Below are 11,050 nucleotides of genomic sequence, written 5' to 3' on the forward strand. Positions count from 1 at the left end.
AATGAAGTGGATGACGAATCTATCGCGTCAGACTCGAGTGCAGTCACGCCTCCGCCCTCGACCTTGAAAAGACCACCAGTGTAAGAGCCAGTAAATTGTCTAGAGGGTGGCCTGAAAATTCACAAAATGGTCCATGTTCCTCCCAGTAACAAGAAGAATGGTGCCCTGAGAAAGTGTCGCGTGAGTGCTAAGCACAAGATCAGAAAAGAAACAAGTGTCGTGTGCAGGCTGTGGTGTGGCTCTCTGCAAACTTTCATGTTTCAATGTTTATCACACGAAGAAAAACTACTAAAGAGGTATGGAAAGGCATTTATTGCATAAAATATTGTCTTTTAATTAGTTCCTGAAAATTTCGTTTTTAAAAACCAATTTTTGTTGAAGTTGTTTAGGAAAAAGTAACTACATGCATTTTAGCGACATAATGTTTAAAGGGTCTGCCAGGACAGGGGTGGGATTTAAATACCCTTCGCGCCAGTCAAAGAGGTAATTCTATTATAAATTGTGGTTTACCCTTTTGGGGTAACTCACCCCGAAGTATAAAAATTTTCAGAATGCAAAAGAATATAATTAGAATTATGTTGGGATGCAGAAGGAGGGATTCATGCAGAAACTTATTTAGAGAATTAGAAATCTTACCTGTGGCATCTCAGTACATACTATCTCTTATGCTCTTTGTGATGAAAAACAGAAACAAATTCACAGTAAATTCAGAGATTCATAAAATAAATACCAGAGAGCAAAATAATCTCCATCAGCCTCTTGTAAATTTGAGTAAATACCAAAAGGGAGTTTACTGTTCAGGAACGAAGGTCTGTAATAATCTACAACATATTAAGGATATATTGAGTGACACTAAGAGTTTTGAGGTACAATTGAAACAGTTTTTCCAATTACATTCTTTTTGTTCTTTACAGGAATAATTTGGTTATAAATCTTTTTAAGATGCAAGTAGCTTTGAAGACAAGATTGTCAGTCTGTGTTCTGGTTTTTAGTTGCTTATTTTAGGTATACACAGTCCTTATATCACTGTATACTAGTCTTTATTTTAATTTATTATACTATTAATGTATGTTATACAAAACTCATTAATGACATTGTGTTTTAACAATTGAATTTTTAATTAATAGGCTTGTATAAAACTATACAAATTGTATAAGGTTTGTCATTACTTTTACTTCTAAAATTAACTTATTTATTTAGTGTATGTATTTGTCAGTATTTTATTACACATGTGCATGCTATTGGATGACAACTGTAATTCTTAGTTATGACTAACTAGGACGATCTCCACATCCACATGAGAATGTATTCTCGACAGGATTTATGGAAGGTGAATAAATGAAATACTGTTCTGCATGAACTTAACAGTGGTCTTCTTTTTTATGCATATTTCATACTGACCCATTTTAGTTTCACAAAATGTTCTGGTGTTAACTTTCACCTAGTAATTGTTCCTTGTTCTTTTTCTGTCATACATTGACCATAGAAATGCTCTATCACCTTAATGCCATGTACATTTTAATGAATGAGAAGGAAATTGTAATGAATGGCCCTTTTTTAAAGAATCTGTCATATTATGTAGCAGCTGATATAAAAGAGGATTTACAGTTAATACATTTCCTTAAGATTCTGAATCACATTTTCTCAAAAAACACAGTGAAGAATATGGTGGTAAATGGTAGGCTATGCAGTTCTGTTTGATGGAAGGATTTTATGAGCACATGAGATAAAGAGAAATTTAATTACAGTTCCAATCTTCTGATCAGTTTGGTATGTGATTTTTCTCAAGTCTTCTTAACTTAGTTGGATATAAATTTAAACTGAAATATAGATGATGCCAGGTATAACAGCTGGCTGATAGTTATTATTTATCAATAAATTTTCATCAAAACAAAAGTATAGCATATATTTGGTTAAATTTAATATTTATTTTTGCAATTTTATTTCTAGTCTGGTGTTTCTGCTATGTTCCCACCAGCTGCTCTTGAGCTTTTGGCTGGAAAAGTAGCATCTACTTGCGGAGATGTAAGGAGGGCATTAGATATTGGCCGGAGAGTAGTAGAGTTGGCAGAAGCCCAGAAATGTAAGCAGACAATGCCTCTTCAGGCAACTGTAGATCATGGTATGTATAGGCTTATCATCAGATGAAATATTATGTAAATGCAATGAAGTTTGTAGTTGGTATAGGCCTAAATGCATGTATGCACAGTAATATTATTAACATTGTCCCATTGAAGTTCAGTGGGAAGTCCAAGGGACATGTTAAAAAAAGGTAAAACTATCCCTGCAGCAGACCATGGAGGCCTGTTGCAGGGATACCTGGATTTGGTGCACTTGTAGATGAAACAGCAGTCAGTAGTCACTTTTATCTGAGGTGGAAATTGCTTTTGCCATAACCTTAGGCAAGTTATGTCACTTGTTGAACACAATGAAACCATGCTTCTTGTGGCATCATTGTTGCTGTGGGTTGTGACTGAGATTCTTAAAGTATTTGTGTCTTATGTTAATTATAGGTATTCCTCATTGTACATGATTTTGTAACTGCAGTAAATATTGTTGGGTGTATGCATGACACCAGGTATATGCATACATAGTCACATAGATGCAGTCAGTTGTCTGTCTCTCTGGAGCTGTAGACTGTGTAACATCCCAAGGAACATTCTGTCTTTGTAATTTTGTGTAGCACATAAACTAAAAAAGTAAAAGTGACCATCATGAGGAAATGTAGCAGCAGTAACCAAATTGCTACCAATGGCAAAAAACAAAGAAAATATATTACCCCTAAGGAAATGTTAGATGTGATTAAGAGATATGAATGTAACAAAACTTATTCAAGCAGGAGGCGAAATATTACGTTCTAAGATCCACAATCTAATTAATTCTATTTGGCATAAGGAATGTTATGCCGCAAATTTAAAAAAAGGGAAATTTGAGGCATTGCCCCAATGTTATGACAATTGCTAAGAGTTTGCACAACGATCAGTTTAAGGATGGCAACACCTAGACTGTGGATCTAGGCCAGGAATGTGTGTAGCCAGCAGAGCTGCGTAATCCTGCACAGGCAGGAAGCTCGCCTTACTAGGCCTTTGGAGTAAATGAAATTATTAAATACACGGTGATGAGACGCTGCGGATTTGTCTGCGACAAAAGGGGTTGGCCAATGGGAACCCACCACCCAGAAATTTAGGGCAAAGGGAGGAGTTAACTTCCCTCTTATGTCAGCTGCTGCGCCAGCCGCTAGGGGGTATAAAGACCCGAAAGAAAGACTTGGGGGGGATCAATTAAAAAAAAAACGTAATATTTGACAAGCAGCCAAAAGCTCTGCTCGGCATGGGCGCTACAAGATGGTGGATGGCGATACTTGTTTGCATCTCTATTTCAAGTAAGTCAGTTTGCTCATACTAGCCATGTCACTTAATTACTGTTGTGGTAAAATTGTGAAAGTGCAATCTCCAGTGTGCCCTGCGAGTTTGGAGAGGCTAGGGTAGAGACTACACCAAAGAGGGTAGAAAATGAAGGGAAGGACAGTCGCAAGCCTTACTCCCTAGGTGGGAGATTAGAATGAAGGAAAACTAGTTAACAAGCTGATACGATGTAAACCGACAGAATGTTGGCATTTCTGTATTGTAAATGAGAGTGTAAATAGACTGATGTAGTTAGGATAGGATGTACCAGAGTTGTGATTCATCCCCCCACACACAAAACCCTCCCCAGACCGATCCGGAGCTATCCTAGTCCAGGTGAAGGCAGAACTGACCTCAGTCAGCCAACGACAGCCAAATGCAACGTGCAGTTAGGGTGAGGAGAACCCAAATTAGAGCAGAACGACACCCCAGTCCTTGGGGGCGTGAAAGTTAATGGGTAGAGATGGGTTAGAACCTACACGCCTGTTTTACGCCATTACAAAGTGGTGCCAGTGACGGAGGGGCCAGCCAACACAAGGATGGCGACTGAGTAATTTAGTATTATTTCATTAGCCCCCCCCCCTTCAGGCACAACAAAGAAAAATTGCCTGTTCAGTGGAAGGAGTCTATTATTATACCAGTTCACAAGAAGGGTGATAAAACTGACTGTAGTAATTATTGGAGCATATCACTGCTATCAACTTCATATAAAATTTTGTCCATTATTCTTCTTTCAAGGTTAAGTCCATATGTAGATGAAATACAAGGTGGTTCAAATATGACCGGGACTGATTTTTTTTTTAAACCAAAATTGCCAAACACTTACTTGCACATATCAGTCTTCAACGTACTCCCCTCCAGAGTCAGCACATTTTTTCCAATGTTCTGGAAGCATCCTGATGCCCTTTTCAAAAAAGTTTTGTGGTTGGCAGTGTATCCACTCCTGAACATTCTGGATGATGGCGTCGTCGTCCACAAACCACATGCCTTGCAAATCTGATTTGAGCCTTCTGAACAGGTAGAAATCACTTGGTGCCAAATCAGGACTGTACGGTGGATGTCTCAGAAGGTTCCATTTCAGTTTCCGGAGGGTTTCCATTGTTGTTTTGGCCGTATGGGGGCGTGCATTGTCTTGAAGGAAGGCTACCCGCTTTCCACCTCTCTTCCGCTTGGATTGGATCTTTTCCTTCATGTCTGTTGCCAGGAGGTCTGAGTAATAAGCTGCATTGACTGTTCTGGCATCTGTCAGAAAGTCTATATGGATAACCCCCTGCCAGTCCCAGAAGAACGTTGCCATCACTTTTCCTGCCGAATGGCTCCTCCGCGCTCTCTTGGGTTTGGGAGAACTGGTATGCCGCCACTCGCGTGATGTTTGCTGGGACTCGGGAATGAAGTAGTGCACCCACGTTTCATCGGTGGTCACTATAGACTTCAAAAATGCATCACCTTCGTTTTCAAACTGCTGTAGGAGACGACTGGCAACTTGCATGCGCACCATTTTGTTCACGTCCGTCAAAGTGTGTGGTACCCACCGTGCTTTCACCTTGCGATAGTGCAGGTGGTATTTCATGATGTCTTCTACACTACCAACACTGATGGACAGCATTACTCTAAGTTCCTTGATAGTGATGCGCCTATTCTCACGAATAAGCACGTCTGCACGATCACTGTTCGGTTCAGTGATGGATGTTCGCTCTGCAGTACCTTCTGTTCACTCATCATTCTAGCAACTTCCAGACAGGACTGAACAGGTTCTAACCCTTACAGGAGGGAGGGTGGAGGTTGTGGCTTCAATCTCTGAAGGCCGCACAGCTGCTGCGGAGTGCGGCTTGTTTACAAAAAAATCAGTCCCAGTCATATTTGAACTACCTGGTAATTGAGGATCATCAGTGTGGATTTCGACGTAACAGATCAACTACAGATCAGATCTTTTGCATTCGTCAGATATTGAAGAAAAAATGGGAGTCTGATGAGACAATGCATCAGCTATTCATAGACTTCAAGAAAGCCTATGATTCAGTTAGGAGGGAAGTATTGTACAATATTCTAATAGAGTCTGGGATACTCATGAAACTAGTTAGGTTGATTAAAATTGTTGAAATGAAACATATAGTTAAGTCCATATAGGTAAACATTTGTCTGATAAATTTCCTATCCAGAATGGTCTAAAACAAGGAGATGCTTTATCGCCACTCCTTTTCAACTTTGCCTTAGAGTATGCAATTAGGAAGGTCCAGGGAAACCAGGTGGGACAGAAATTAACCCTTTTGCGCGGTGATTTAAATTCCGCGGCCGTCTCTCCGGCGGTAATATATTCAGCCGGCCATTTAAATTTTGCTCGAAAATGATTTATTCATCATTGTTCTTAAATTATATGAGATAGGAACATGAAACTTTCACTAAAATGATCTTAAAAGATGGTTTTTATAACCTTACCTTATAATATGAGCGCCCTGTATCTCGGCAATGGAAGCAGGTTGTTTAGAATTTGAGCAGTGTAAGGAAGGCCTTGAAGCATTCGTCTAACCCAACGGTGCCCCACATTCACCGCTCCAATATTGTGTATCTTTTCTTTGGCCCTTTTTTTTAACCACACATCTGTGCGGCCTTGCCTTCTTCCCCGTGAGGGGTATAGTTCAAGGAAATGTCTTTCCGTGACCCGTTTAGTTGCCAGGTCAGCTGTAGTAAATTCAACGTTACGAGTTATCATAACAAGGGGTTGTTGCTATGCCTTTGATATTCCATCCATTTTGGCGGCAGTAGATGTCGTAGGGGTGACCACAGAATTCATGAAGTTATTCTAAGAACTGGCTGGTATGTAGTGCACGAAAGCAGAGCTTAGCTGGCTCAAAAAAATATTCATGGTCATCCCTTGAAATGACCACCAAGGTCAGTACGATAAAATGGCGTCAACTGGAGCGATAATACATGAAGGAATGAGTTCTTCCCCCCCCCACACACACCAGTATCGTCATAGGGGGTGACCACAGTGTTCTGCCTTAATTCGTGACGTTTTTCTAAGAACTGGGTGCTATGTACTGTGCGAAATCAATTGATCTTGCAAGAATAAATTTTTGGACATCCCTCTTCTAAGAATTCCAATTGAGTGTGTTAGTGTGGCCAGCTCAGGGCAATATGATATTATAAACACAGCACATATCACGTCTCTGCTGTTTATAACTTCATAGCAAAGAAAACACGACATTCATAACAGTAGAACGAAGAAACCGCTCGCAAGAGCAACAGGAACTTTGCTGCAAGACAGGCATATGTAACGATGACTTAGCGCAGATAAAGTCGTGGCTTATTATACTCTGTTCTACTGACAACAGGCCAGCAAAAAATCTAACAATCTACAGCAAAACCATCAATTATTATGGGCGTTATAACATAGGTGTGCAGCTGGACGAAACATAGACGTCGAACCCCCCAGACGATTTAAATACCTGACGAAACATACATGCCAAACCATGCTGAACGGTTAAATGGGACACATCAGCTGTTTGTCTATGCCGATAATGTGAATCTACTGGGTGATAATGTAGATGCCATAAAGAAAAAAAAAACTTTAATTGACACAAGTAAAGAGGTTGGTCTAGAAGTAAACAGAGAAAACTAAGTATATGTTACTGTCTCATCACCAAAATGCAGGGCGAAATCATGACATAAAGATAGGAAACACATGTTTTGAAAGTGTGGCACAGTTCAGATATTTGGGAACAACGATAACAGATCTAAACCTGATTCAGAAGGAAATTAAGAGGGGATTGAACTCTGGTAATGCTTACTTGAACTCTGGTAATGCTTACTACCATTCAGTCCAGAACCTTTTGTCTTCTCGTCTGTTGTCCAAAAACATAAAAATTAGAATATACAAAACTATAATTTTGCCTGTGGATCTGTATTGGTGTGAAACTTGGTCTCTGACATTAAGGGAGGAACATAGACTGAGGGTGTTTGAGAACAGGGTGTTGAGGAGAGTATTTGGACTGAAGAGAGATGAAGTCACAGGAGGTTGAAGAAAACTGCATAATGAGGAGCTTCATAACTTGTACTCTTCTCCAAGTATAATTAGAATGATCAAGTCAAGGAGGATGAGGTGGGCAGGTCATGTAACACGAATGGGGAAGACGAGGAATGCTTATAGGATATTGGTGGGAAAGCCGGAAGGAAAGAGACCACAGGGAAGACCAAGGCGTAGGTGGGTGGACAATATTAGAATGGATCTTAGAGAGATAGGATGAGATGGATTGGATAGATCCAGGATAGGGATAGGCTCAGGATAGGGACCAGTGGAGGGCTCTTGTGAACTCAGTAATGAACCTTCTGGTTCCATAAAATGCTGGGAAATTCTTGAGTAGCTGCAGAATTTGCGGCTCCTCCAGAAGGGCTCAGTTCCATGAGTAAGTAAGTAAGTAAAGGAAAGCTGTAAAAGAGCAATCAGAATGATGGCTAGTGAGATCACACAAATTATGGCATCGGTTATAAAGAAAATGGAAAGGATGCTGGCTCAGTGCATTAAGCATCAATACCAATGTGCCATTCCTCTGTCCATCATGATTATTCAGGCTAAAGTGAAACATTTGTTTGATAACCAGAATGCTGTTGATCCAGATCTGAAATTGAAACCTTAGGTTAACTGTCAAAGTTGCAGCAGCTGATTTAGTTGCTGCTGAGAAATTTCCAGCACTCCTTCAAGTGACAGTTATTCTGGAAGTGGATGCTGAATATGTTTTTCTCACTGCAAGAGAAGGTGGTCCCAGAATTTAAAGCTTCCAAGTATCATTGCACACTGCCTTTAAGTGGAAATTCATCTGGCGATTACAAAATCAGACACTTGAACACTCAAGGGTTATTCTAGGGGTAATTGTAATTGAAAGTTAGATCTCATAGAAGCACAATACAAAGATATAATCCTCAATTTTGGTTGAAGCAAACTCCTTTACAGCTTAAAATGAATGTCCAACTAAACATTTGCACATTTAACTATACGTAACAGATTGAGTCCTGTGTGATTTAAATGTTTATAGTCACAGTTCTGGTGGGTTTGAAGGGTGTTTAAGAAAAGTAATTATTTCAGCAGCCTTTTCTGAAGGAATATAATCTTCCCACAATGTTAAAAATTTCAGAGATTTTTGTCAAAATAAAGTCAATATTTATGGTAATTTGATGAGTTACACCAAATAAAAAATATGTAAGCTGCACGCACCCCCATATGCATACACACAAGAACACCTGGTGTATATATAAAAAGTGAAGGTATCCCTGTAACAGGCCGCGGAGGCCCATAGGGTTGTGAGATGTTGACGTTCTCATATTTTCTAGACAATCGGCTCATAGATGGTGGCAAGGTAGTCAGCCCTACGTGCTGGCCACCCTTCACCCCCAAGAATATTCCTGGTACTCATTTCTGTTAGAGGCTGAGTCGACCCCAGGGCCATAGCGTGGCTGGAAGGATTAGGAAAATTGAAAAAATCCAATGACCTCATTGGGATTCGATCCTGCGACCTTCTGGCTTATAGCATAGTGCCTCAACCAACTATGCTACTGCGTACCTCCAGTGTGTATATTACACAATTAAATTATATTCAGTGTACACATATTACTTTACTCCTAGTATCTTTGAATGATGTTTTTCAAATCATACCCACAGAGACCCATGTCATACTTGCAGTACACCATTGCATACTTTGCTTCTCTTTGCCTGGTGTTGTAGTTTCTCCTGGCTGCATGCACCTTACATCTTCACTAGAAATGCCCCTTCAGTTTGAGTTGAAATTCTGTTTGGGAAATGATCTTGGCCCTCAAGTCTGTTTACATTCATTTCTGTCCTTATGTTACTGAGTATTCCTGCAACTCTGTTGTAGTATTGGGACCAGATTTTCTCCATCGCTCTTCATGTCTTGCAGTATCAGATTGCAGTGTGACACAAAGTTTCTGCAGACTAGTGATTTGTATCTTCTTCATAAGCATCAGATCTGAATCATTAATGAGTCTGAAATTATAGAATTTAAAACATACATGGGCCATGAAGAACTTACTCCTGCTTATAGCTTGTCCATTTTTGTTGAACTGGCCTGAAGAACATACAGATGTTTTCAGTCAGTGTGACTGCTTAGTTCAGCATGCATCAGTTTACTTTCAGGACATGTCTCTTTTTTGGCATGTGACCTTTGTTGCATCAGCAAGGGATGCAGTTCACATTACCACAGCCAGTTACTTTTCTTATGTAACCCTGTAATAAGGATTCCACAGTCAGATTGAAAGTGTTAATGGTATTGCTAAGAAAGTGAAATGTACCTGTAAGTCTGGAATGTTAGAGGTGTTCCTAAAGGAGACTTTTATTGTACTTCAGTCTGTTCAGTGACTAAATTGTAGGCTTGTTCATTTTCAGCAGCCAACACATCAAGTCCTAGAAAATCACCTATGAAAAATCCTGATGTAGGATCTGTGGCTCTGAAAGAAGTCATGGCAGTGCTGAACGGTGTATATGGGGCTTCCCAGTCTCTAGTCACAGACGGTGATGAAAGTTTTCCATTACAGCAGAAGGTGCTCATTTCCACACTGCTCCTAATGCTTAAGAAGAGTCAAAACAAAGACATCACTGTGGGAAAGGTACAAAATACTTAATACTAAATTCTTTTTGAGCAGGGATCCAAACTGAAATACAACTATATAACTTTGTTTTTGGATGCAAGATCAGTGACGGGAAGATGTGTGGTCATAATGAAGGCCATTTCTTGATAGATTGATAGTATTTAAGTATATTTGATGTCCAGTCTTGTTAAGGAGACCACTGTGATGTGGCCACTGTTGGTTGCAGAAGTTACGGAGATGCTACCAGAAAATATGTATGCATTGCAAGTGTTTGTTATAGAGAGATATGATTCCAAGAAGTTAAATGTTATGGACATGAACATGTCAAAATTTCAAACAAGTTTGCAGTTTTGGAAAATTTAGCAGACATCAGTAAGACTTGGGAAGGTATTACAGAAATATTAAAACTTCAGCCTTGGGGAGTCTTAGGTAGTTACAGCAAAACCTCACTAATTTGGACAAACTTGGAGCGAACCCTTGGCCAAATTAGAGAAAGTCTGAATTGTAGAAGTGCTACTGAAAATATGATCAGAGGATTTATAAAATGGACTTCACATGTTCTTTTAAGCAACGTAACTGTCCTCTTCTGGTTGTTGTGCAATTTCTTCAGTGAGATTTTGGTATCCAAAGCTAGCTCTGTGTATCTGCTCTCTTGCAGCCGATTTTCTAGATCTAATATGCTTTGACTTTAACCTTTAAGAGACGGCCATTTAAATTCTGGTAGTGGTAGCGGGACGGAGTTAATTTAAATGCCCGTCACTGTAGAGTAATAAAAATTGTAATCATGTTACTCAAAATGCCGTGATTTCTACAATTTTTGTGATAAACGAACGAAATGAACGCTGCTTTTATCTAGAAAGAATATAGAATCAGTTATTGTAATTTACCGATTTTAAAATCTCTTAAAATTTTTACACTGATGCCAAAAAAAAATTTTCCCTCAATTTCGAACGTCTGTGCACAAAAATGCACACAGTTCCTGCACAAAACGTTTCTGCAGTCTGAATGCCTGCTGCTGACATCATTTTATAACTATGGCTTACGTGGCA

At 39.5% G+C, this 11,050-nt stretch overlaps 1 protein-coding gene across 5 annotated transcripts in view; it reads left to right on the forward strand.

Moving 5' to 3' along the window:
* The window catches only part of LOC111865178 (cell division control protein 6 homolog), a 28,095-nt gene that overhangs the window by 10,834 nt on the left and 6,211 nt on the right, over positions 1-11,050 (forward strand). For 4 of the 5 annotated variants that reach the window (XM_023852982.2, XM_033751722.1, XM_023852984.2 and 1 more), the window contains exons 7-8: positions 1,951-2,122; positions 9,799-10,019. In XM_023852982.2, the coding sequence (XP_023708750.1) occupies positions 1,951-2,122; positions 9,799-10,019 (393 nt within the window). The remainder of the gene's footprint in view (positions 1-1,950; positions 2,123-9,798; positions 10,020-11,050) is intronic. The other variant, XM_023852983.2, reaches the window with a different exon arrangement.

This window comes from Cryptotermes secundus, unplaced genomic scaffold (genome assembly GCF_002891405.2).
Source record: "Cryptotermes secundus unplaced genomic scaffold, Csec_1.0 scaffold238, whole genome shotgun sequence".
NCBI lineage: Eukaryota > Metazoa > Arthropoda > Insecta > Blattodea > Kalotermitidae > Cryptotermes > Cryptotermes secundus.